At 42.1% G+C, this 27,516-nt stretch overlaps 1 protein-coding gene across 2 annotated transcripts in view; it reads right to left on the bottom strand.

The window, feature by feature from the left end:
* Positions 1-27,516, bottom strand: part of OSBPL1A (oxysterol binding protein like 1A) — a 99,466-nt gene that overhangs the window by 52,461 nt on the left and 19,489 nt on the right. For both annotated transcript variants that reach the window (XM_060243896.1, XM_060243897.1), the window contains exons 4-15: positions 23,701-23,775; positions 21,836-21,947; positions 19,368-19,453; positions 14,536-14,680; positions 13,696-13,763; positions 13,574-13,618; positions 12,791-12,864; positions 12,646-12,709; positions 11,492-11,590; positions 9,579-9,704; positions 3,571-3,652; positions 3,053-3,159 (exon numbers count right to left, since the gene is read on the bottom strand). In XM_060243896.1, the coding sequence (XP_060099879.1) occupies positions 3,053-3,159; positions 3,571-3,652; positions 9,579-9,704; positions 11,492-11,590; positions 12,646-12,709; positions 12,791-12,864; positions 13,574-13,618; positions 13,696-13,763; positions 14,536-14,680; positions 19,368-19,453; positions 21,836-21,947; positions 23,701-23,775 (1,083 nt within the window). The remainder of the gene's footprint in view (positions 1-3,052; positions 3,160-3,570; positions 3,653-9,578; positions 9,705-11,491; positions 11,591-12,645; positions 12,710-12,790; positions 12,865-13,573; positions 13,619-13,695; positions 13,764-14,535; positions 14,681-19,367; positions 19,454-21,835; positions 21,948-23,700; positions 23,776-27,516) is intronic.

Below are 27,516 nucleotides of genomic sequence, written 5' to 3'. Positions count from 1 at the left end.
TTCAGGTAGGGGGTATTTGCTGACCCCGCTCCCCTATGCTGCCGTCGGCTCCCTTCCCTTGGTCTGCCCTCTGCTGCGTTCCCAACCCCTGGCAGGGCACGGTGTGTGTGTGTGTGTGGCAGCTGCCCTGTTGCGGAGAGGTGGGTCAGAGACTGTCCCTTTAAGAGAGCGCCCAGCTGAAACACAGCCTGTTCTTCCAGTTGCTGCCCCTGCAGGTGCTCTTGATCTCTGTTTCCATTTTGCAGGTGGGACTCCAACACAGAGGCTTCCGCGTGTGTCGCTCCACTGCCCCCCCACTCCCTCAGCTGTTTCTGCCCGCCACTCTGGATAGAGCCCTGCCCACGGCGAGACTGCCCAGTGCGCACCAGGGTGACTGTTGCACTCTGTTCCGGAAAAATAAAGTCTGAGCTGTGCCCTCTGTTGTCTCTCCTGCTTGGCATCTGCTGCACGTTCCCTGGACAACACCCCCCCCCATCAGTGGCCTCTCCAAGGAATTGCCTGGGAGGGTGGGCAGACTTGGTTCTGGGGGAGGAGAAACAGTCTATGAGCTGCCATGCTGCCCCCCGCATGGCTGGACAGAGGAGGGTGGTGCTGCCCCTCAGCCTGCCTGGGCTGACAGCCTACCTGACCCCACAGGGCTGTTGTGCGCAGGGCACTAAGGGGGGGCTGATGAAGTGGACCCTGAGTTCTGCGGCTGACGCACTCGCACTCTGAGTTCTGTGGCCCCTGGGGGAGGTGTTCCGTGCACATGGCAGGAGGCGTCAGGGCAACACAGGGAGTGTCTCTGGGTGGGGGGGTGTCTGCTGCTGGGCTGCTCACTCCCAGACACACATTCCAGCCACTGTTTATGACAGTGAACTCCTGCACTTGGTGCTTCCTACTTGGTACTTGCCTGCCACTGGCAGCGGCTGCCTCCACCTCCCTTGCCCTCCGCCAGTGGCGTTGCCATGGCGACTGTCTCCCTCATGGCAAACTACGCCTCTCCCCTCCCCACGCTCCAGTGTGCTGAAGTCCTCAGGAAGTCTACTAGCAGCGCCGCAGTTACGCCACGGCCAGCCACCACTATGTCTGGATTGGGCTGCTTATGCCTCATTATGTTAGTGTATGTAGATGGGAACACTAATTCAATGTCAGATCCAGAATAAATGTCTAATTCAGACTTCAAAACATAGCACACTAACCACCCTAGAGAAATCAGAGAAATCGATCTCTCTCTTCTACAAATAAGGACATACAAGCAACCTGGCTGAATCAAACAAATGGTCGATAAGAATCTAGCAGCTTCTTCATGGCCAACCAGAGGTCTCTAGTAGTCCTACAAATAGAGGACACAGGCCAAAGTATTTCCCTAATAGCATTCAGAGGAATACTGCCTTTGAACACAGAGGTTCCATCTAGCCATCACAGAAAACAACTGATGGACCTTCATTCTTTGGTTTAATGAACTTTTCAAGCCATCTACATCACAGCTATCATTTCATCTAGCAGCATCACTGCACCCCACCACACAGCCTTACTGCTCAAAAATAATTTTGTCCAATGTTGGACTACTGAACAGGGTCCAAACTTTTGCTATTCCAAAGCACCTATTGAGGTACTTGGCTCCCAAAAAGTTTTCAGGCCATTTCCCAACCACTTCTCTTATCTGCATTTCATCTTGTATCCCTACCAAAAGAGTGAGAAACACTCTTTTCCCCCCATTCTAATACTAGTATTCCTTTAAATAATTATTCAGTACTCAGTCTTCACTGATATGGAGCATACTCTTACTCAAAACAGGCTATTTACATATGTATTTTTCTCAGTTATTTATGAAGACCAGAAACATTCTTAAGCATGCACAATCTCACCCCACACAATTCTTCACAAACCCGAATGTTTCAGCCAAGATATAAATTAACATTTTCATCTCTCAAGACATTTCTCAGAGTCCACAATGGATTCACTGTTTTGGTTGCATTATCATGTAACTGGTGCTGCGAGTCATGGTCAACACTAGCTTCCTTATTTGCAAATACAAGTTGCTGAGGGAAAACAAAGTGGAGGAGAGATCTACCACCCACAAAAAATACTATCAGTCACTCATAATAATTTCTGCAATTTCTCAGTACCATAATAGCTGGACATTTTATTATATCACCTTAGTATATTACATTCTGCACAGAAATGCAGTGGTGGTGGTTATTTTATTTACACTTAATGATTATATCTGAATTGATTAGTAATCCACTAAGCTTTTTACAAATCAACTCCTTTTCGTTTGATTCAAATTAGAATATGCTGAAAAAGAGGGGAGGGATCCCCTTTGACTATCAAACATGGCAGTGCTGGTGGATCATGGGACCAAAATTGACAAAAGCTATGTGGGACGGGAGCTGTAGCAAGGAAGGGAATTAGGTGAAACTGAGTGAAAAACCTCGCTGTATCTAACCCTAAGTGCTTAAGTGAAGCTACATAGTATTGAATTGTCTGAAGCCTAAAGCTACATGTGGTCATAACTGATAAGGAAGAAGCAGCCAGGGCTAGGGAGCGCCACCCAGGGCTGGAATTGAAAGTTCATATCCAAATTCTAGTCTTGTAATTCTTCTTGATAATACCTGTCACCAGGCCTCAGATTCAGCAGGAGCTCACAGTAGCGCAGCTCCTGAAACTTTCTGAGGGTTCCCCCTCTTCCTCCCCACTTACCTTGTCCATTGAATAGCAGGTGCAGCTGAGTTAACAATCCCTGGATTACGAGAGTGGACAGCCAGCCAGTCATCAGGGGCTTTGCCATGCCCCCACTAACCCCTGGAGAAACCTGTGTCACTTTTTCTCCACTTCTTATGTGATTTGGGAGGCGGGTGGCTAGCTGGCCTTTTGACCCACACAGATTTCTAGCCAGCCCAAGCAGGCCTTGCTCACGCAGGGATCTCCTTTATTGCATTGTGTTAATTTTGGCTGGGGGGGGGGCATATGCTAATGAGTTATGCTAATGAGCTCCGCCACCTATTTTCTACAAAATGACCCCTGCCTGTCACTGTTCTGACTGTGCATGCCTAGACAATATACCTACCCCTTCTTGCTTAGTGAAGAGTTGGAGGCAGTTACTCAGGGCGTCACAAGTTTCTCTTGATGTTTCAGAGACCACTTCAGCTTTCTTGAGAAATGAAACGGGAACATCTTTAAAGGAAAAAAGGGTAAGGCATAAGACACAATTTATTGTTTTCTTCCAACATGGGTTTATACTTATAGCGTAGGTGAGCTAAATTGCTCATAGTTAAATTGTGTCACAGAGCAAAGCAGAGAGGCATAACCTATCAAGCCTTAGTCTGAAAAAATTCAGGGGATAAGTTAATTAAATCTATAGGAGCAAAAATCAGGGTATAAATCTAAAATTCTGTCACACTGGATTCAGAACTATAGTGGGATACAGGACAATCCAGAAGGCTGTCTTCTGGAGAAAACTGCGAAGGCAGAGTAGCAGTAGGCCTATATTTGACAAGAAACTGGTAAAGTCTTTTTTTGCTAACTTGATAAAGCAAACAATCTAGAGTTTAAAAGTAGCAAAAGAGTTTATTGATTAAAAGTTACCTTGAGTGGTGTCATAAGACTTGATCAAGGAGACAAAACTGGAAATCTCTTTGTCCAGTCTTTGCTGACATGTCTGTGCCTTCTAAGGAAAAAAACCCAGAGCTATTATGCTATACAAAAAGTTTTGCACTTGGCAAGTAACAAATAAATGAATTATTGTTTAGTTCAAATGGATATAGGAAATTATTTTAACAAGACCTACAAAATAATAAAATTTATTCTGAAAACAGCAGCAGCTTACATGTGGTCGGCTTCTGAATACTACAAACTGCCATGTGAAATTTTTTTAACAACAAAAAGAGTTTGATTTGAGAACTGCCCTATGCAGAGTCAGATCAAGGTTGATACTGTCTATTCTGACTGGCAGCTTATCTCCAAGGTAGAGAAGGACTTCATATCATCTACTCAGGGCCGGCTCTAGGGTGAATAGCGCCCTAGACAGGCGCCCCCCCCCGGCACCCCTCCTGCTGTGCTCCGCTTGCCTGCTGCCATGTTCTGCTGGCTTGCCCCCCTCCTCCACGACTAAAACTAAGCCTTGCTGCTTTGCAGCCTGTGCCTTTGCGTTTAACCTAAGCACTTGCCTGGGGCACCGGGGGAGGGGGGGAAGAGCCCAATTTGCTGCCCCCTGCCTCTCGGTGCCCTAGGCAACCGCCTAGTTTGCCTAGCGGGCGAGCCGGCCCTGCATCTACAACCTAAAACATGTAGCCAAAGATATAATCTGGGGCCCTCTGCATACAAAGCAGATGCTCTTCCACTAAGCTTGGCTCCGCCTCAATATTTAAAACCTCATGCTACTCAGATCAAAGGTTTGCTCAATTTGTTAATTTTACTATTCTGTAATTGTACCATTTTACATTCTAAACCACTGCCTACCAGATAATTTTACTTCACTGTCATTGGTTCTTAAATCTATACCATGTTGCATTCTGGGCCACTGCCTACCAGCTATGTATGGCTCTGCTCAGCTATGTATGGCTTTGCTCACTGTGCTGGATTCCTCGTCTGATGAAGTGTGCTTAAGAGCACACGAAAGCTTACGTTCAAAATAAAATTGGTTGGTCTTAAAGGTGAAACTTGACTCCTGCTTTGTTCAGTATATAAAATAGCAGCTGTGTGTTTGAAGCATTGAATGACCTATATTTTGGTCATAGTGCATTTCATAAATTATCTGGATAGTTAACTTCTTAATTTTTGTTATTTAAGAATTGTTGCTATGTTAGTTCCAAAGAAATAAATGAGGTTGGCCAAACACAGTGGCCTGTACAAATTATTAAATTTCCTGTCTGGCAGTACTATGCAACTGAAAAGTTAGCACACTCTTCTGGATGCAGGTTGGTTTTTGAGAAGTGTCATACCTATTTGTATTTCTTCTGTTTCCTTTACAATATTTCCTTACTTTTTTTGCAATATTACTTAAGTAAAGTTAATTTAGAGTTTACTGAATTAACTGTTCATTTTTAGCTTTTTAATTATACTTGAATTACTGCTGATTTACTGCTCATTTTCACTGCTGATTTTTAGCTTTTTAATTAAACCTCTCTTTTACAGGCCTTAGATTCTTCTCACAATTCCTTCATATTAAAGATACGTTGGGAGCATTCATGTGACGTCAGTTTCTGAAGTGAAGGTCTCTATTCTCAGAAGTATGTCTTCTTGTTTCCAGAAGCACAATTGTTTCAAGGTGACACTGCTGATACTCAAATATCACAGCATAAATTTTTTAGATACTGATGAAGCAAGATAGACTCAGAGCAGAATTATTCACTAGTTGCCTTAAAAGTAATATACAGTAAAGGTTTCTCCCCAAACCATCTGCAATAGTACAGCATGTAGGACTGGAGACTGGTATAGAATTAATCTAAGACTGTAACAGAGAAAAGGCCATGTACACAGCAAAATCAGTTATGGTGTTAATAAAACAGAGAGGTCAGGTCAGGAAATTAACAAAATGTACTTAACTTCTGAACAAGCCTTGCTGTATTGAACAAACAATAGTTGTGTGGTAATAGTTTGTTTTGCCATAGGTAACAGCTGACTTATGGTGATAACCCCCGGTGGGATTTTTAAGGCAAGAGACATTCAGAAGTGAGCTGCCACTGACTGCTTCTATGGGTGTTTTTACACTGACAGTTCGTGACTCTCTATCACTGCATTGGAAACTCACCTTTTCCATTACCTAATGTTCTCACAAGCATCATTGCTGCCCGAAACATCTACATTTGTTTAGGTGAGATGAGTTTTGGAGCTGCTTCTGCAACGTTTTTCTCCACACTAGTTTGGATCTGGTGTTTTCTCTACAGGCGTTTCAAACTTGTAGAAGTTTTCATGCGTTTGAAAAGACTCCTCCAAAAGTCACCACAAGGTGCAGTAATTTGCATGAGAACTGACAGCACTTGAAATTTTCACATATCATTGCTTGCCTCATCTAGTAATCTAAAATCTGTATTGTTTTTGCAGTGTTGACATGATTTCCAAGTAATCGTATACATTTAACTAAGCTGGTATTCCAGCTGCCCTCTGATCAGAGACACCCCCCCCCCAAAAAAAAAATTGAAATGCTTAAATGTAAAAGGAAAATAATTAAAGCAGAACAGTGGCAAGCGATTTGAAGACTCTAAAACTCTGGATCAAACTGAATGTAAAAACACCCTATGTTACTTACAACCCTGTTCTTTCTTTATAGTCTCCCATCCAAATACTGACCAAGGCTGACTCCACTAAGCTTCTGAGATCTGATGAGACTGGGCTAGATTGAGCTATGCAGGTCAGGTGTAGTAATGCCTTTTACCAATCCCCCCCTTCCATAGTTTTCAAAACTTTTTATAGGGCCCTCTTCCTCTTACTGAATGATTCTGTAGATTAGATGGAAGACTAGCATTTCATATTTATTATACATACAGAGATCATTTTCTTGTAACCTTCTTCTTCACATGCTGCAACATCAAATCCCCATTAAATAATGTTAATTTAAGATTGGATTTCTGCCTCCCTTTTCAATTCAGCACCTACAGGACTCATTGCCTGGGTTTTATTGACTGCAGCACAAGCATGTAAATGAATACTTGATCCATTATTTCTTCTTCATTCTTCACCTTTTTTTGGAGGAAAAGCATGTTCAAGAGAGGGCAACTCAGTCTCTATTATCAATAGTCCTAGCTTCTTTCATTCTAGACAATAACTGGATAGCACAGACTCAAATACTTTGTACTATTGCCAGGAGACATACAAGCCCAGCATTTATGATGCCCTGCACCCAGCCCAGCAAGCCTGCACAGCTTGATAAGAAGTGGAAGAGCAGGACAGAGCAGCTCATAAAGTTCTCCACAGTTTTATCCTGGGTCTCTGCTTCCACTTCTACAACTGCAAAAGAAAACTTGCCTCCTTAGAGCTGTTTTGCTGCTACTGGTTGGTTTAAATAAAATCACAAGGGGTTTTTATCAAGTAATTATAGCCCACTGAACTCATGAATTAGAGTTAGTATAAAAGGGTTAGGAAACACTAATAAATCATTTCAAGGATATATTTAATCTCTATTTATTTCCTTCAACTTCACCATTTGCTTCTACAGTATAAATGTAAACAGGGGAAGTTTTAAAAAGTACTAGAATTTTTTAAAAAAAATTGTTCTGCACTATTAAATGATTTCAACGATTAAAGGTGCCCCGTTCTTCTAAATTAATAAAAGTTTATAAAACCATGGACCAAGATGCATGCATTTACCATTAACTCCTTTCCTCTACCTTTTACCTAAGATAGAAAAAATTTCTATCATTTCCAGTTGTTGTGAAATGGGAAAAAAAACCAAACAAGAGTCTCAGAACCTAGTTTTAGAGGCCAATACCAGAAAACTCCTGGTTAGAAACAGGGAAACCCCTCCCCCCACCCTACCCCAATCTATTTACTATGATACTTTCCCTCTTCTTGCTTTCCCTAAATGCAACACTGTTATTGTTAAGGGCATCCATAGACAAAAAAGCAATTTTTTAAAAAGAGAGAGCAACTAGCCAAAGAAGAACAAAACACTGAAAAGAAGCTAACCATGGTAAAATGAAAACCTGTTTTAGATGCTTGCACAGAAAGCAATTAAGATGTTTGAGATTACATCCTAGAGAAGCATTCCCCCTGCCTTGAGACCACTTATATAGCAAATGAATTTATTTTAGAATGTAACTAGCTATTACTGGGTCCTGCATATTTAAGGAGTTTAACACAACCCTCTCCAATATCAGGTTAGATAGCTGCATCTGGGAAACAGATACATTAACCTGCTCCCACAGTCTCCTCCTCTACCCCCCTCATATTTGCATATACCAGCTGTGGAGGGGGACACAATCTTGACTGAGACAGGAGCATGATGTGGAAGGGCTCTCTCTCCTGGGGACAGTTCCCAGACCTTACTTCATGAGGGGCAGTGATTATAAATTTCAATGCACTCACATAGCCACAGGGAATCCTGATTGCATCTAATTTCTATCTCACCATCACCTACTCTTGTTGGTGGAACTGTGTTCATCTTAGAAAACAGGCTGTGTATGGGAGTGCTTCTGCAAAGGAAGTACAGCAAAGAACGTCCTATGCTTATGAAGAATGGACACGTGATGCCAAGGAGATATCTGTCTTAGGATAAACAAGCACAAACTAGAATGGTGGCATTCTGTAAAAGGTTAAATTTGTTCTTATTTGTTTTGCTCATGGTGATGACCTGGGTAGAGAGTGTTTGAACTGGAGCATATGCAGCCTCTCTCTTGTCTTTGTAAACTGACACTGTTCAGCCAGTGAGATGCAGATAAAAACAGGCTGTGTGTACAGTTTTACATTTAGGGAGAACGATCAAAGAGCTGTGAGATGACTGAAGGTAAAAACACTTTTAGATATAATTGCTTTCTGCATGTTTAGTACAGGATCTGTTTGGTTTAATAGTCTGTGTTTTCAGCATGCACTGTCTGTACATTTGTTAAAAACACAGTAAAATATGCCATTGAATTGCCATTGTGTTCTCTCTTAACGAACAGAAATCAGTACCACTCCTAGATTTCTTAACAATTATATGTGGAGAGTACTTTAATATAATCAAGAGGTATAATAAGGGGTCTAGTGTAACATAGTGGTTAGAGTGTTGTACTGGGACTTGGTAGACCCAGATTCAAATTTCCATTCAGCCAATAACATATATTTGGGTAATTTTGGACCAGTCACTCCCTCTCAGGTTAATTTCCCTCACAAGGCTGAAGATACAATGAACAAGGGGAGAATCATGGACTGTACTCTAAGCTCCTTGGAAGAAGAACAGGATAAAAAAGTGATAGGGATAATATCCAGTGTCCAGACTTGTGCACCCACATAGAGGTGATTCACTATATTTAGTACTGTTGAAGCATCTGACCGTTTTAACTGCAGGGCTTCACAAATTTTGACTAGGCTGTTATATATTCCTCCTCCTGAACCTTCAGGGAACAAAGTGGTACTTACCTTTGTGCTGAAGTTTTGCAGATGGTTCCAGCAGCACTAGATGGCTGTAGTGTATTACAAAAACCTAATAGGAATGGCTAGAAGTTGCCCTTCCTTTTATCTAAGGGAGAACTGGCAAGGAAATGGTGGGAAGGAAGCAGAAAAGCAGGTTCTCTCTTGTGAATAGGTTTTTGCAGAAAGGACCTTGTTGCTGCCATCACAACTGCCTACAAGAGGAAGTTGAAGAAAGCTCCATTCTCCTGCCTCCCTCAAGTTCTCTGTGGAAGAATAGGCAGTTTCTCTTTTCCTCTGTTGGTGCTTTCTGCAAAAGGGTCATTCATGGGAGGGAAGCCACCTTTTTCCTCCATAAAGAATGGTGGAAGGCAAGGAGATATATTTCCCAATGAAAAGGGAAGGGCACTTACTGACAACAAGCAAACAGGGAATATCCTTTCAATGGACACATAAAGTGGATCATTTTGTCACTATTTATCCTGCAAGAGATCCTTGTGAGGCCTATATACCATGTGAGTAACACGTCTGCCACTTCTTATATTTACTTTAAATGAATCTTGCAGCTCAGCAACGGATACTGGATCATCCTCTTCCTCATTATCACTCCACTGTTCTTGAGTACAGTAGTGTGTGCTATATGCTGAATGGTCTTCGATAGCTTGCACCCAGTTCTGGAAAATAGAAGGGAAGACAAGAAAACAGACTTTTTTACTGCTGTTTAATATGCAGCATGCTAAGCTGAAATGAAATCAAACCCTATCCAGCCTACAGTGGGCAACAGACAACTAAAAGGAGTTTGTGAGGAGTCAAAGAACAGTGAACAACCAAAGAGAACTGGGTTGTTCAGAAATGGCCTTGTTTTTTATCTCAAGAAAAGCTCTTGGCTTAGGCCAAAAATTGATCTACTCCAGCCAGATATTTCATGGAAGCCTTCCAGCAGGAAATGAACAGAACTGCCTCTGCTCCCACAGTCCCTCCACAACTGGTGTTTGGACATACATTATATCAGAAAATACATGATGTTATGACTACCTGTCATTAGGACCACTTGTCACAAATAAAACTACCCTTATTGATTTTGTCTATATCATCTTAAAAGCTAATATCTAAGCCATTATTATAACTTAAGGCAGTGAATGCCATAAGTGAATCTAGGGTTGCATGAAGAAGCATTTATTTTTGTCTAGACTCCAGAGAAGGTCTTAGACTAAAGGAGGAGATATCCAAGTACATGGTAGATAGTTCTTAATTAAAAATGTGGATCTTGAACATTTGATGCTCTTGAATAGAGATCCAGGCGGGCAGCCGTGTTGGTCTGAAGCAGCAGAACAAAGCAGGAGTCAAGTGGCACCTTTAAAACCAACAAACTTTTATTCAGAATGTAAGCTTTCGTGCGCATACACACTTCTTCAGATGAGCATTTGTAAATCTTTCCTGGTTTCACTTGTAAAGACTCAGTCCTCATAGCCGTTTTCTGAAAAGTCTATTTTGATTATACAAGCAACAACAGTGCATAATGGGATGTACTGTCAGCCTTCCTTAACTGATGCAAATGAAACTAAGAATACTAAGAGGAAATGTTTTATGAAGAGTTTGAAGAGTAAATTTAAGCTATTGCCTTATTTCAAGTTAATTCCACTTCTGTTACTTCTAGCATTAATTTGTAAGTAAAGCACACAGTGGCTTGGTTTAGACATAATCCCATATGACAATTTGATGAGGGTGCTTTAGGTTTGTATTTCTCCTTTCTCCTCATACATCACAAATCATACACAATGGGCAATTTCCCACCCAGCTTACCGAGGAGCGAAGTCCCTCCTCACCGCGCAGCGTCTGCTCGATTTCCCACCAACTGCTCCGCGAATTCAGGAAGTGCCGGACCTTTTGCGTCTCAAATGGAAATCGCTAAAACCCTAGTTTACGTTAGCAATGCAAAAGGTCCGGCACTTCCTGAATCCGCGGAGCAGCTGGTGGGAAATCTGAGCAGACGCTGCGCGGTGAGGAGGGACTTTGCTCCTCGGTAAGCTGTGTGGAAAATCACCCTTTATGTTTTTAGCAATCCATAGCTTCACATTTCATTTGTAACACAAATTCTGGGTTTGTGCTTTTCTCCAAACTAGGAGTGTAGCCCACTGTTTGTTCTTGTCAGTTCAAATGAAATAACAATCTAAAACGTTTGCCAGAAACCAGGAAATAACCCATTAACATAGCATGTAAGAGAACATAAGAGAAGCCATGTTGGATCAGGCCAGTGGCCCATCCAGTCCAACACTCTGTCACACACTGGTCAAAAAAAAGAGAGGGAAGGATGGGTGTGAATCTTAGAGATATATAAAGGACTGTTCATTTAGTGCCAAACCCTACATTTTGGAGCTACATCTGTACCAACCTGTAGATAATGATTCTGCCCCAGCCTTGAGTCAGCAAGCTACTAAATATTAATTAAATAGAAGCTTACCTCTCTTAACTGTTGAGGATTGGTCTTGGGAATTTTAAAACTGTGAACTGTATTATCAAAGCACTTGATAGAGAATAGGCAACCATCTGCACTTCTTACCTATAGCAGAAATTAAAGACAGCAATTTGCAGTTGAGTAATGCTTCATATAAATTAATCTGCTAAAATAATTTGCAGATTTTTAATTCTATGGTTATTTATTCTAACATCTCCTGAATCCATCACTGCCAGTAAGGGTAAATATAATATAAGAATAAAACGTTAAAATATAAAAAAATCAACAACACAAATTATGTTTGTTATCTGCTTGGTGTCCATGAATGAGAAGTTATATATCTAAATCATAACATTTGTTTTGTGGCAGTTAGGTTTCCCAACATTACTCTTCCTGTATGCTAGATATACAAGAAATCAGGCACACCCTGGGAAAATAAAACTAAAAAATGTGCAGCATAAGAGACTGTTTTAAAGCTGTTACAAAAAAAATCATATATGTAGAACTCTGTATGCTGAAGAGTGACTAAGCTAACTCCTGTGCTGTGGGAGTTAGGTTAAGAGGCTCCAGGTAGGTTTCTTAGGTTGCTTCTGCACAGCAACTATTTTCTGTTGTGGTCTTATTACACTGCAAATTCAGATGCATTTGCAGCAGCAATGGAATATCTTCATGTGGGGTTCTTCAGTGATATTCCATCATGTCCACCATTTCCAGCCCCCTTGCTGGAGTGCAAAAAAAGAGGGAAAAGGCAGTACACATATGGCTAAAATTGTCCAATGCTACAACCAATATACTAATTACCAATTTTTTAAAGGCTAGCAAATAGTCCATTGCTGGTAGAAAATGGGCAGGGAGGTCTGAAGATATGGGCAGGGAGGTCTGAAGGTCTTGACTTGCCCTGTCCATATGGTGGGTGACAAACCTGCTATGAGTTTCAAGAAGTACAGCAAAGCCAGGGGAAACTTGGATGATGGACAAGTGCACAACAGTGTCTGGAAAAACCAAAAACCCTGCTGCAGTTCAGTGTGTCCGTGTGTGCGGGAAACACAGACCAAAACCTCAGTGTTGAAGAAATATTAGAGTGCTTCATGTAAGCCCAACTGGTTTCATTCATTTTTTTCATATATAATAGGGATTTCAGAATTTCTGAATTTACTTACTGTACAAATGGCTTGTGTCAAGTGCTTGCATCCTTGACGGCGGTTACTATTTCCTATATCAATCCTTTAAAAGTAAGAACAAGAAAATTAATGATATTCATCACTATCACAGCAATCAGGAGTACTGCTTAAATTTCAGACTTACTGTTTTTGGTACCAAGACAGGACTCCATGTTCCAGTACTACCCAGTAAGGTTTCCAGCCAAAAAATCTTGAGCTCTTTGAACAAAATTGTAGTAGTAAATAATCTTGACATCATATGCTAGCTTTTTATAAAATCAGTTTAGTCTATATCATTATATTTAAATAAGGCAATATGCAGAACACTTCCCTCTCAAAGTTTAAGAAACACTTATTTCATAATCAGGAAAAAATCCTTTCTAAGGGTCACAAGGATAGGACCACATCATTATTACTATGCCCAACAGAAACAAGGGAATTTGGTCAATTCAAGTACCCTTAGAGTTTAAAAGCATCCTTGAGGGAGATTTGGGGAAGGGTGAGTAGATTTATTAATAGTTTGGCCTTCTCTACAATTCCTTGTGAGTCCTAAGTACTCCCTGTCTTATTAACTTAACCATAAAGTTTACTATCATAAAGCAACAAGAGAGGCCATCTCCCAAACAGTGTAAAATTTTCTATATACTTGGGGAATTCCCTAAGTATGCAGAAAAAAATCATTTTCAAAATAAGACATCTGTACCCATTTCTCTGCCCCAAATAATAATGAAGAAGACACTGCCCTCTTCTGCCATTTAGAACAGGAGATTAACTAATGAATAGGATTAGACTGTTGATATGATATCTTTTGGAAGCCCAACTGTTTTCATCCATTTTTTCATATACAATAGGGATTTCAGACTGAGTGAGAAAGAATTATAGCTGAAGCAAAATGATGCAAATAAAAAGTGAGGAGAAAGTTAAGTACCTTCCATAGTAGACCTTCATATCGTTTCAGAGGCTTGCTGATCACCTATAAAAAATTGAAATGTGAAAATGCAAGTCTATTCTCATGAACAACAGTTTTAATACATGATCTTTTATTCCCACCTTCCCAATTCCCCCTCCAAGCAGGTGTTTCATTTCGGCGCCTTGAGCCAAATCCAACGGTGTCTGGCCTGTTTAACAAAAGAGATACATATCTATTTCAGCAGATCCAAATCAGAAATACATCTGGTGACAATAATAGCATAATACATTTTATGCTGCATAGAACTAAGTCTAGCTCTTACAACAGCAACAAGCAGGGCTGCTCTTTGGTTTGCATCATTAATGAAACCTCTACTTTGACCTTCATCCTGGCCTTTCACCCTTTACAAATTAGCATGGTTCTAAAATATTCTATCATCATAGATATGTCTAATCTTGTGGGTGTATGAAAATGAAATGGATTTGTTAGTTCAAACAGGTAAGTGATAGTACGTTTATGTATTTTATTCAAGTGGTTCAATGGGAGGGAAGACTGAGAAGAACATACTCCCACCGGTTATAACACTTGTTCTTCTTTCTGTTTCAAAGTATAAGGCTTGGTCATGACCAGTTGCCCAGGCCTTCTGGCAAAAGCCAAAGGGCTCTTGGCCTTTGACTCTTAGTGTGTGGCTTGGGCCTAAGTCTTGGTTAGTTCATTGGTTCCACTGTACCCAGTGGGGATTACTTGCAGGTAAATGTGCACAGGACTGCACTGTTTATCTTTATTTGCATGCACATCTACTCATGACTTAAATCCTGCTTAAAATTCTGCAATACAAAGACTGTGTACTAACTATACATCTGTAATGTTGAAGAACTGAAGGCTCAGCTTGATGAAAATATCTTAAAAGAAATATTACTTATCTGCCTTTCACATGAAAGGGATAATCTGAATTAATTAAATGAAGATGTGTTACTTACCATTTTTATTTTTTATTTTGGGGTCTGCTCCAGCTTTGAGTAGTTTCAAAGCACAGTGTTTGTGGGCCCGATATGCTGCACAATGCAGTGGAGTATTTCCCATCTGATCTGTACAGTTAATGTCAGGAGGCTTTGGCCTGTTTAACTGGAGAGTTACCAAAATGTCATTTATCATGCTTACATATCTCTACAATTCTTTCCTGAAAGTTCACAGGCAGCCTACTTGGATTATAGGGTAGTATTCCCCCAAGCTATTCGAACTAGTTGGAAACTTTCTCCACCCCTGTCCCCATTTATCTAAATTTAAAAGCAAAACTGAATCAGTATTGAGTCAGATGTTGTCCTCCACCATAATGGTAGTTTGGAAGACTGTGTATTCAGCACCAGGCAGAGAATAGTAAGACTCTTCCCCAAGTGCTACTGCTCTGATCTGAATGTACACCCATCAGGAATTTTTTCATATTTCAAAAACAAGAAATATAATAAAAATTAGTAGATCATAAATCTCCTGTATTCCTCCACAGTGGCTGGCAACTTCTCTCTCTTTTCATGTTTCTTCCACCATCCCACTTTTAAATTTTTTTCCAGGCTTCCCCCCCCACCCCCACTCTCTCATTGCAGACTTTTGTCTACTTCTAGAGCAGGGGTGGCCAAACTGCAGCTCAGGAGCCATATGTGGCTCTTTCATACACATTGTGTGGCTCTCAAAGCCACCACCCTGCCCTGTAGAGAAGGCATTTCTCTTTTTAAATCACTTCTCCAAGCCAAGCTAGCTGGCACCTTGAAGAATGCATTTAAAGTTAAAGTTGCTTTCTTTCTCCCTCCCCCTCCCCAATCTTCCTCCCTCCCTCCCATCTTGCGGCTCTCAAACATCTGACATTTATTCTATGTGGCTCTTACATTAAGCAAGTTTGGCTACCCTTGATCTAGAGTTATCAACTTCCAGATGGTAGCTGAAGAGCTCCTGCTATTACAACCAATCTCTAGGCAACAGAGGTCAGTTCACCTGAAGAAAATGGCAGCTTTGGAAGGCAAATTCTATGGCATTATACCCCACTGAAGTCTCTCCCCTCCCCAAACACTGCCCCTCCTCAGGTTCCACCCCCCCACACACAAAATAAATCTCCAGTTATTTCCCAATGCATAGCTGGCAACCCTATCTACCTCCCATTTTCATGTCTCTTTCTTCCCCTATTTTTTTTAATTCTATTTTTCATCCTCACTCTCCCAGGCTTTTCCTCACACCAAGTTTTCATTTTTTTCTCTCACTTTACACTCACTCCTCATTATTTTCTTATTATCTCTCTTTTCCAGAGTTTCCCTCTCTCATTTTGATCCTTCCCCTTTTTTGTCCAGTTTTTTCTCTCTGCATTTTGTTTTCCTCTCTTTTTTCCAGGCTTCCCTACCACATTTTCTACTCTTTCTTTCTTCACAGTCTTTTTACCACCCCATTTCCTCTCTACCCACTCTATTTTTCAGGCTCCCTCCTCCCTTTTCTGCACTGTTTGTTTTCCAATCCTTTTCTCAGGTTTTTTTCACTTCTCACTTTGGCCGAGGTCAGGTGCACATAAACTGACAAGATGGGCATGGATAAAAGCCAGATGCATGTCGGTTTTTATGCAGTGTCCAAACATCAGCATCTGGCAATGGTTGTTGGCTCGTTCGTGTCCCGAACTGCCACGACTGAGATGCGGACTTTTTTGATAGTACATTAAATCCGGAATAGGAATGCTTCCGACGACTCCCGCGCGTACTTTCTATGTTTGAATGCTCCACTGTAGCCGACTCGTCGCAAGCGCAGATCCGCTTCCCTGCGAGAGCCCACTCCAAATGATATCATTGCGCCAGCAATTGTTGACTCAGCCTTCCAACCTTCCGGGGTTGGTAAAATATGCACCCAGCTTGCTGAGGGGAAAGTGTAATGACCGGGGAAGGCAATGGCAAACCACCCCGTAAAAGGTCTGCCGTGAAAACTGTAATGTACTCGAAACGGAGACGAGAGTAGGGCAACATAGTTTATTAGGAGCACGTTGCAAGAGTGCAGCACGCGGGCCGGGCCCCGCTTATATACAATTCCCGGTACAGCCTACTGGGTCGGTCAGGCCAATCCTGACCTGTTGAACTTCCCGCCGCAGCTGTTGATTGGCGGGTGATTCCGCAACCTGCGCTAGAGGCTTCTGGGACCGCCCAGTAGCCTCCGCGCGGGGCGAATGTTGTTACTGATACACTACAAAAACTTTGTGAAAGCAGCATCACCCCAGAGTTGAAAACGACTGGTGCTTGCACAGGGGACCTTTCCTAAATGGGGCGGGAGGCAGATCGCCCACCTTTGCTGTCTCCCTGCCAGGGGAGGAAGATGACCCACCTTTGCTGTCTCCCCGGCAGGCGAAGAGACAGCAAAGAGAGCTCCTGGGCTTCCCTTCCTTTCCGGGTGTTTAAATGGGGGAGGGAGGAAGATCACCCACCTTTGCTGTCTCCCTGGCAGGCAGAGAGACAGCAAAGAGAACTCCTGGGCTTCCCCTTCCTTTCCGGGTGTTTAAATGGGGTGGGGGAGGAAGATCACCCACCTTTGCTGTCTCCCCGCCAGGCGGAGAGATAGCAAAAAGAGCTCCTGGGCTTCCCCTTCCTTTCCGGGTGTTTAAATGGAGGGGGGGGGGGGGGGAGGAAGATCACCCACCTTTGCTGTCTCTCCTCCAGGTGGAGAGAAAGCAAAGAGAGCTCCAGGGCTTCCCCTTCCTTTCTGGGTTTTTAAACCGGGGGGGGGGGCAGATTGCCCACCTTTTCTGGCACCTTAAAAAAAAAAAAGCCAAGCACAATATCCATGGTACTGCGCTTGCGCGAGTGTGGAATGCCATCTCAAAAAATGAGGTCCGGTTGAGACCTCTGATCAACCAACGACGGGACCAACGCTGCTTAGAACTGAAGGATAGAGGGATGTCTGATCAGGAAATTCGTTGTAAAAAAGCTGTGGGGTATAATAGCGACGCGTTAGGGATGGATTTAATGGTGAGTGTGACCGCGGCCTTTGGGTTCCTGTCCCATTCAATAACGCTAGGACAGTCTAGCCCAATGTTCTAGTACCTTGGTTTTTAGTAGGGTTGTCAGCTCCACACTGGGAAATACCTGGAGATTTTTTGTGGGGAGTGGAGTCTGAGGAGGGCAGAGTCTGGGGAGAGGAGGGGCTTCAGTGGGGTATAATGCCATGGAGTCCATCTTCCTATGCAGCCATTTTCACCAGGTGAACTGATCTCTATCGCCAGGAGATCAGTTGTAATAGCAGGATATCTCCAACTACCACCTGGAGGTTGACAACCCTTGTTGTTAGGCAGCTCTACGGTGGTGACTGATCTTGCAAGATTTCACAAGAATTCAGTTGGTATTTTCTACTTTCGGGAAAATTAGAACATCAAATTAAAAAAAAAATTAAAATATTTTTCTGCAAGTCCAGGGATTCCACTCCAACAAGGTCTGTAGGAGCATGCCCCAATTCATATATGGCATTTATGCTACGGATTTTTATCCACATATTTGGTCACGTTCAGAATCAATTATAACAATTGGGAAACCCACAAAGACTTCCAGGTGTCACTTTATCTCTACCTGTATTCCTTTCCCCACATGATCACTTCTTTCTCTCCTTCTTCCAGCACCCATGTATTCTCCCCTTTTCCTGCTTCTTTCTCTTCCTCTTACTCACCAACCAACCTTTCTTCCATCTTACACACTAGTATTCAGTTTTATTATTTACTTCATCGATTCCCCACTTTTCTCACCAATGAAGACCCAAAGCAGCTTGCATCATTTTTCTCTAATTCGTTTTATCCTCACAATAACCCTATGAGGTAGACTAGGAGGCAAGACAGTGACTGGCCAAAGGTCACCCAACAAGCATCCATTGCAGAGTGGGGATATGAACCTGGATCTCCCAGATCCTAGTTTGACAATCGAACAACTACATCACCCTGTTTCTCAGATTTCTCCCCCTCCCCTCCCTGTCAGCCCCTCCTTGGAAGAAATCTGGCCAAATTGCAAAGGTTGTGCAGTAGCAAGATGTTCAGGTGAGTTTTACAGTGGCCACAGCTGGCCTCCGCTAAGTTGTGCAGAGCTGCCTCTAGGCCCAGGCAAGCTGTGTGGCAGCAAATCACCCAAAAGCCACCACTGCATCTGGATCACTTGTGCAAACTGCAGAATAGCAAATTGCTTGGTAGTTGCAGTTGGGTCTGGCCCCAATGAGTGAGGACTCACTGGGGGCTCAAGGGCAGCAGGGAAGGGAATTAGGGGTAGGCTGAGAAGCCAAAATGGTCCTGAAAAGGGCCCTCCTCCTGTCTTTTACTGACAAAAACCAAGGCATGAAGCTGGCAATATTATTTTGTGGGCTTTTAGCTCCCTAGTGTACTTTTTTCTTTCAGTTTTTGTTGTTGTAAATTTGGGTTTTTTTCATGGTGTGTATAAAGATCTGTTTATGGCACCAATCTCTGTAGATATAAATATCTACAGATTGAGTCTAAAATGGTAAAGATAGTCTTCTGTTTCCAACTCTGGGGTGGCGTTACTTTCACAACGTTTTCACAGCAGACTTTATATGGGGTGGTTTGCCATTGCCTTCCCCAGTCATCTACACTTTTCCCCCAGCAAGTTGGGTACTCATTTTACCGACCTCAGAAGGATGGAAGGCTGAGTCAACCTGAGCCGGCTACCTGAACTAGCTTCTGCTGGGATCAAACTTAGGTCGTGAGCTGAGGGCTCTGACTGCAGTACTGCAGCTTTACCACTTTGCGCCTTGGGGCACAGATTGAGCCTTAGTGAGAATTAAATATACTGATGATGCATACCAGTTCTGTGAGCTTTCCAGTCTCGCCTTCCCTTGCAGCTCCTAAGAGGATTTCCTCAAGTTTTCTTTCTTGGGTCCTTTCCACAGCTAATTCCAAAATACAAACATTTGATCAAATTAATATTTCTCAAAAACAAAGACCAATTTCGCACTACACCTTTAATCCTGGATTAGCCCTGTCCCCAAACTGACATTCGACACTAGAATCGGAGAATCAGATAAACCAACTCTGTGACTCTATGATTCTATGATTTTAGTGTAGAATGTCAGCTTGGGGACAGGGCTAAACCAGGATTAAAGGTCTAGTGCGAAATTGGCGTGTTTCCTTTAGCAGCCAACTTTAATAAGTTGGCATTTTGCAAGTTTCCACCCAAACCAGCAACTAAAGACTTAATAGTATTCACCTTCTGTATGACTGGCATCTGAACTTCCAGAATAACATAAGCCAAGACCTGGTGACACAATACATGCCTTGCATGTGTAAGGTTCCAGATTTAGTATCCCACTTATAGAATCTTTTGTAACAGAACTGGGAAAAGTCTTCTGCCAGGGTCATATTGCACCTTTGGTTGTGAGGATGGGTGACATGCACAAGATCTGCTTTCATGACCACAAGCAAGGAAATAGGTCCATATGAGGTGAAGAACTCTAATTTTCCTCAACATGAGTATTAACATGAATATTAAAAGGTCTAGTCTGCTTACAGGTGTTCATGATTTGAGCCTTCTTGCAACTACCATCATCACCTCCTTCAAGGCTGGATGCGGGAACGTAGTAATTAGGCCCAATCATGAGAACCAGTGCTCAGTTATGCAACTGGATGGAAGGCGAGAATTAGGAGCAGTTGCCAACATCCTCTGGAAATTTTCTCAGAAGAAGGTCCCTGATTGGAGAGACTACCTGACGCCATGGGGTAGAAAGCTATAACAAGGGTATAGGATGGAGAGAATTATGCTAACTCCATACTAGTATGCTTAGATAGTATATGCTTCATCATGATGGACTGCTATTATATAGAATGCTTTTATGCAACTGTGTGGATTTTATGCTGCAAGAGATTTGCCATCTAATACCAAGGTATTCAAGATACTAGAAAGTTAGCTTTTTTTTTTTTTTAGACCGTACTGCATGGTCAATTCTTTTAATGATGTAATAAACCTTATATATATTTTACAAGGTCTGGTTTTCTTGTGTACATCCAACCTCAAGAACCTGCAGGTCTGGAAAGTTGTTCAGGGGTTCCACACAAGGAGCCAGGAACAATAGCCCAGGAAGACCTCTGACAGACCATTTGTGCTCAACATGTGTAAATAATTCCATCTAGATTTATACAGCACGAACCAGTCATATAATGCAGACTCAAATAATCACCATTAGCATCTAACACTGCATGTTGTGTCAAACCTGGAAACAAAATTTCCAAGGACAAAGCTGATTCATGCTACTATAACTTCTAGATTAGACTACTGTAATTAATTGTCTGTGGGGCTGCTCTTAAAAACCCACAAACTACAACCAGTGCAAAATGCAGCTACATGTTTCTAAAAGACAGCAAAGTAGGTGTCAAGTGAGCCTCAAGGGAGAGGGGATTCCAAAGGCAAGGTGTCAGACCTGGCAACCCTAATGTGATCAGAACCTGAATCACTGTGGCCAAATCATGCTTCTTAATCACAATTCTGTGTTTTATTATTTCCCTCCTCAAAACATACTTTAGATGAATTAAATATACCTTCCTTATAGTAACATTTCCTTTCTAAAGTAGCCGTCAGCCACAATGTTGTGCTCCCTAGCTTCCTAACAAAGCCATTCAATTATGTCACTTTGCACTTGGGAAGTTTCACTGCTGTGGAGTTAAAAAAAAAATCAGGCTTATTCATTCAAACCAGCAAGAAGCATGGATCCACTTAAAGATACATCCACATAATGACCATCCAGTGCACAGAGATTTACCATGTAGAATAGCCCTTGCTAAATTTTATTCTCATATAACAAATGTCATATAACAAAGTTTTTCTAGAGTTACATGGACAAACTTGTTGAGTTCAGTTGCCACTGAACTCAAACTTTGCGGACAACCTTTGCAGCAGGAACTAATCCTCATGGCAACCAGTGCAGCTGGTTTCAAGCAATCTATACGTTATTAATCAGTGCTTTTTTTTTTGTAGAAAAAGCCCAGCAGGAGCTTATTTGCATATTAGGCCACTCTGCCTGGCCTGGAAGCATCTGGCTGCCGTATGGCAGGTCGGGCCAGCCAGAGCCCTGGCCAGCCCTGGTGGAGCTCTGCTCCTGTGGGCTCTAGCAGACAGAAAGCCCTGGTGTTAATTAATGGCAAGAAGAAATCATCTCAGCCATTCACTTATGGAGACAAGAGTTCACCATAATGAGAGCCAGACACTGTCCCTGCAAGGCACCTTTACTACACTTCCAGTCCCATCTATCCAAAGTTCATACTTTGAACAGAACAGATACCTTCTAGCATCTCTCTTATTTCTTTGTTATGTGTAACATCTTTTGCCGTTTGTCCATTCCCGTTAACTGTGGAAGTATCAGCATCATATTCCAAAAGCAGCATAGCCACCTCCTGAAAGAGAAATTCAGTCCCATTATAGGTTGTCACTACTCTGAAACAGAGATCTTTTTGCTTTCATTCAATTCAGCTTTTCTTTGTAATTTGTATCCTGGAAGTGAATGCCACATAAAGATTAAGCAGAACCCAAAATGTTTTTGACAGGGAAATGCACAACACAGTATTTTATACATGCAATCATCAAATGCTGTTCATAATGCCCTGGCCTGGATAGTCTAGGCAAGCCTGATCTCAACAAAACTCAAAACTAGGGTCGACTCTAGCAAGTATTTGGATGGGAGACCTCCCTGAAATACCAGCAGTCAGGAGGACAGGGGCAGGCTTTATTTAGCCACCTCTCTGAATATCCTCCAGGCCCCTGGTCAGTCATCAGAGGTCACCATGACTTCCAGGTACAGACACCACCCCAGTACAACCTCCCCCAAATGATGTCCCCAATGATTAAGAAAAATTACAAGAACAACTGTGTATCTCCGAAACAAGCCTTCTTCCAAGAAAATTGATATTGCTAAAAGTCAATGTATGCAGAGTTTGCACACATGAACAAGAGTCTAGAATTTGCATACATGAATATAGTTTGCATACATGCATTCAGACTAGATATTTTCTTCTTCATGTTTGTATGGGTAGCAGGTTATCACACTTTAATGTTTTTTAATATATAATTACTAATTAACCTATATACATACACATGTCTCTCAGGTGCACACAAATAAGGTTCCTTAATGGCTTGTATTATTATAAGAAATTTTTTTACAGAAAAAATATGCAGAAATATTACAATAAAAAATCACTATAAAATTACAATATAAACCATTAAAACACTATTCACTGAAGACATCCTTGGACCAATTCACAGAGGATTTCTCTTATACACAGAAAGCCTGAACTGTCCCTAGTCATGTATGTGCCCACCACCATGCAGAAAGTATCTGATCGTATACAGGTACTATTAGGCATAAAAAGATAGTTGTGGTAGCATATTTTTCTGTTGCTACAATTTAGATACTGCCAGGAGTATCTTATAATTATAACATGGTTCACATTGATGTTTGTCTACCCTGGATTGTTTCCAGAGACAGTACAGTGCTGGCTGATTGTGTGTGGGAGAAATTCTTATGTAAAATGGGTTTGTGAATCCAGATAAATAATAGAGAAAAGCATGATCTCTGAATATCACCGTTACTTTACAAAGCTGAGTAAGTCAGAAGGTTCTCTATTTGTTCTTAAACATTTGTCCCAGCAATGGACAGTGTATCCGTACCATATTATGTTTCCCACAATCATCAAGAATAGCAAGAGGAGCTGGTGCCACCTGTATGTCATTCTGTGTCACTGACTGACCGATTAATTAGCACTGTATGTCATGGTTTCTTTATATTAAAGATGGCATCTCACTGGAGAGAAAGATTAACTTTCTGATAATTTGGACAATTGTATCATGATGCTCTACATTCCAGCTGTTGTTGCAGTGCTCTGGCTTACCAGATATTCAGCTAAGTTTTAAGGAGCAGGGGAATTTTTATGGCCCTGCCCAACTTCAGTGACGTCACCATCTCAGGGAAATGTGCCAAGCCTTCCCTTTTTTCTTTTGGCATATTTTGACGTTCATAGTTGGGCATTTGCACACAGTCCACTAGTTTAAGGATGTCATTGCTCTGAAGGCACTGTTGTGCTTATTTAATACAACTAAAGAAACATGGTGCTGCACACAGCAAATGATATGTTTAATGTAACACATTTTTACCTTACGTCCAGTGAAAGCTGCACGATGCAGTGGAGTGTCTCCCATGTCATTTAGCACATTTACTTCAGCACCAGCCTGTAAAGAAGAAGAAGAAGAATTACAGATTTATACCCCGCCCTTCTTTCTGACTCAGAGACTCAGGTTTACAATCTCCTATATCTTCTCCCCCCACAACAGACACTCTGCAGGTGCAAGTGGGGGAGTGGGGAATCAAACCCAGTTCTCCCAGATAAGAGTCCACACACTTAATCACTACACCAAACAAGACTTCTTAGTTGCATTTGCATCCTTGTCAATCAATACCACAAAATATGATTTTGAGGCATGATAAACCTGTGTTTGCCTTTTGTAGGAGGGTCTAGATAAGGGGTGTCAAACATCTGGCCCACAGGCCTGAACCAGCCTATATAGCAGGGTTGACCAACGGTAGCTCTCCAGTTGTTTTTTGCCTACAACTCCCATCAGCCCCAGCCATTGGCCATGCTGGCTGGGGCTGAAGGGAGTTGTAGGCAAAAAACATCTGGAGAGCTACCATTGGCCACCCCTGATATATAGGGCTCCAACCAGGTCTCCCAGCAACTGGCCATCACCTGCTTCCTTCTCTCTTGCCTGCTTCTTTTGGTTGCCATTTTTTATTTCTCCCCTGTGATGAGGCAGCTGAGCAAAGCAGCCTTTCACTCTTTCCCTCTTCCCTCTCCCTCTTCCCAAAGCAGCCTTTCCCTCTTTCTCCTCTCTCTTCTCTCAATCACACTGCAGAGCTATTGAGCCAAGCCTCTCTTCCTTCTGTTGGCTGAGGCTCCTTCCCTCCTTGTACCCTGGGGAGGCAGGGAAAAGGGGAGAGTTTCCTTTGCCCAGTTCCCTCAATCAATTGCAAGGGAGAGATACAAAGAAAGCACCTTTAAGACCAGCAACATTTTATTCAAGGTAAGAGTGAGTTTTATTGGCCCCCTACGTTGCCGGTGTGATGACATCACCTGGAAGTGACATCATCATGCCGGCAATGTCCCTGTGTGGCTGCTCCAGGAGTTTTTGGGAAAACTCTATGGTTTTCCCGGATGCTCTAGCAGACTTGGCAACCCTATTGTTATTCCAGGGACCTTCATGATCCAGTCTTTTTCAGCAGGAAAGTACGTGAACTATTTAGAAGAGGAATAACTAGGGCTTTTTTGAGCAGGAATGCACAGGAACACAGTTCTGGCTGGCTTGGCCAGGGCTCTGGCTCAAAAAATGGTCTCCAGCAGAGGGAAGGCACTAGGAAGCCACACACACTGTCTTCTCTGCCACCTCCAGCCTCCAACGGGTTTGCGAAGAGAGAGAGAGATGCGGAATTGCCCACAAGCACCCCCTCCCAGGAGAAGCTGGGCCTGCTGCTGCCTGCTCTGCCACATGTGGCTCTCTCTCTCTCCAGTCATGGTTTTTTTTGGGGGGGGGGGATGAGGTCTCTCATTGGGCGGTGTGAGAACACACATCCATGAAATGCAGCTGATGGCACAGTACTGTTTTTCATCAATATGCAGAAAGTAAGCTACTTAATGTGAGATGTCACTTCTGGTGAAACTAGGGGGTGTGGCCTTATATGCAAATGAGTTCCTGCTGGACCTTTTCTATTTAAAAAGCCATGGGAATAATAACAAGCCAGGATTAGGCTGAGAGTATATGTCCAGACCACGTTTACCCAGCACATTTCCTTTGATTTTTCTTTCACATTTTCCTTTGATTTCCTTTTTGGGATTTTGACCTCAGATTTCCCAGATAGTAGGCTCATACTGGCCATTATACATGGCTGTCTCTCTATTCTTGCACTGCCTCATAGGAGTTGCAGTAATTTCTCTGGGGAAGACTATAGTTTTGTAGACAAACACATAGCCCTCAGTCTGTGTCATAGTGCCTTTACATGTTCTTGACCAGCACATGAAGCAACTTATGTACAAAAGCTCACTATGTCCAGCATTTTCATGTTTTCCTCTGGGTCTTAGGATCAAAGCATTGACTATGAGATTCCTGTAATGAATGTAAAGTGGGTTTGCAATTTACAGATGCACACCTGAACAACACCTGAACAGGCTACTCAAGATTGCTACAGCTCAGACATTGTCTCCAGTTTTTGATGCAATAATTCAGAGCAAGAGGTGCCAATTATCAGAGACTGTTAAACAAAACACTGCAAGCATGCTGATGTTTTATTTTAAGTTTTAACATCTTTAATTGTATTTGTCTGTGCTCTTTATAAAGTTTTTATCTGTGCTATCTGGCATTACATTTTATGACACACATGGCCTGGCATGACAAGGTCTCATTTTTGTCAAATCCGTCCCTCATAACAAATGAGTTTGACACCTCTGGTTTAGGTTCTAAACTTGAAACGTGAATTGTATATTCTGCTTACCTCTACACTGGATTATATTTTTAATGGATGCGTTGGGTAAGACTGCACATAAGGAAGTTCTCAAAAGCACATTTGCTAGCACATCTTCTGAAAATCTCACCTTTATTCACAAAGGAAAACTGGAACATACACTTGATCTATATGGCAGTCTCCTTTTCAAAAAGTTGAAATACAAAGTCATTTGGAACAATCATTCCTACCTAACACAATAGTGCCATGTCTCTGGCCAAGTGCAAGCTGATTTGGTCTTGAACAAAGTGTTAGGCTTTTTTTTTTTTGCCTCTGAATTGAGGAAAACAGCAGTGCCACTGTGCCAGTTGACTGCATCATAGCCTTTAATCTAGTTTGTTCAGCTTGGCTCCAGCTCAACCTCTTTCCTCAAATGGGTTACAAAGAGATCAGAACAAGCTAAACATGCAGCACTAAATGGGATTATGTGGTTTAACAATTACTTAGCTGTACAAAATTCACAACTGAGAGTCAGGAGACCCTGAGCACTTCTGATGCCCCAAGAGCCTTTAGGTCAACAATTTCAACTTCTTTAGAGTCTGTTCCTCATTTTTCAGACACATAAGTTGCTTTTCTAGCAAGAGCTGAGAATAATGCTGAAAGACATGCAGCAGAACGATCAACTGGAATCAAATTGTGAGGGCTTATTCCACCTTCCCCCTTCCTTGTTGGGCTCCATTGGGCAAATCACCCTCACCCCTTTTCACTTCTGACTCAGCCTTTGATCCTTACAAGGTCGGTAAAATGAGTACCCAGCTTGCTGGGGGTAAAGTGCAGATGACTGGGGAAGGCAACTGCAAACTACCCTGTAAAAAGTCTGCCAAGAAAATGTCCTGATGTGATGTCACCCCATGGGTCAGTAATGACCCGGTGCTTGCACAGGGCACTACCTTTATCTTTGATGTCAAATTTATAGGGAAAGGAGGTTCTACCACTCTGGTCTTATTTATTTTTATCTCTTTAAAACATTTATTAAGATACTGTTCTCCCTTGTGGAACTCAAGGCAGCTTACAATGTAAATAAAACATTATTAAAACACAATAAAAACAATTATAAAATCCATAAAAGTCACAATCTAATTTTCCCCTCTTCCTCCTATCCCCATTTTACAACTCAGAACTTGAGAACAGTGTTGGATGCAGGACCTTTTGACACAAGGGTGCTTTAATTTGTTAGTTTTGAGATTTTAGTGATTTTGAAGCGTATCTTATTTTCTAATATAGTGAAGTTCGAATATCTTTGGATACTTAAATTGGCTGACTGGAGCTGTAAATGGGCAAGACAAGATCTTTCTACAAACCTGAAAAGGTCCCTAGGTTTGCAGAAAAATCTGAAATCTAAAAAAAAAATACATTGGGGGCTTTAAAAATGCAAAAATTATAAAAGCAGCACCTGAAGCTTTAAGCAACAGATTACCTCA

The sequence above is a fragment of the Heteronotia binoei genome, chromosome 7 (assembly GCF_032191835.1).
Source record: "Heteronotia binoei isolate CCM8104 ecotype False Entrance Well chromosome 7, APGP_CSIRO_Hbin_v1, whole genome shotgun sequence".
NCBI classification, from domain to species: Eukaryota; Metazoa; Chordata; class Lepidosauria; order Squamata; family Gekkonidae; genus Heteronotia; species Heteronotia binoei.
The sequence above is the reverse complement of the archived record's forward strand: the minus strand, read 5'-3'. Positions and strand labels throughout refer to the sequence as shown.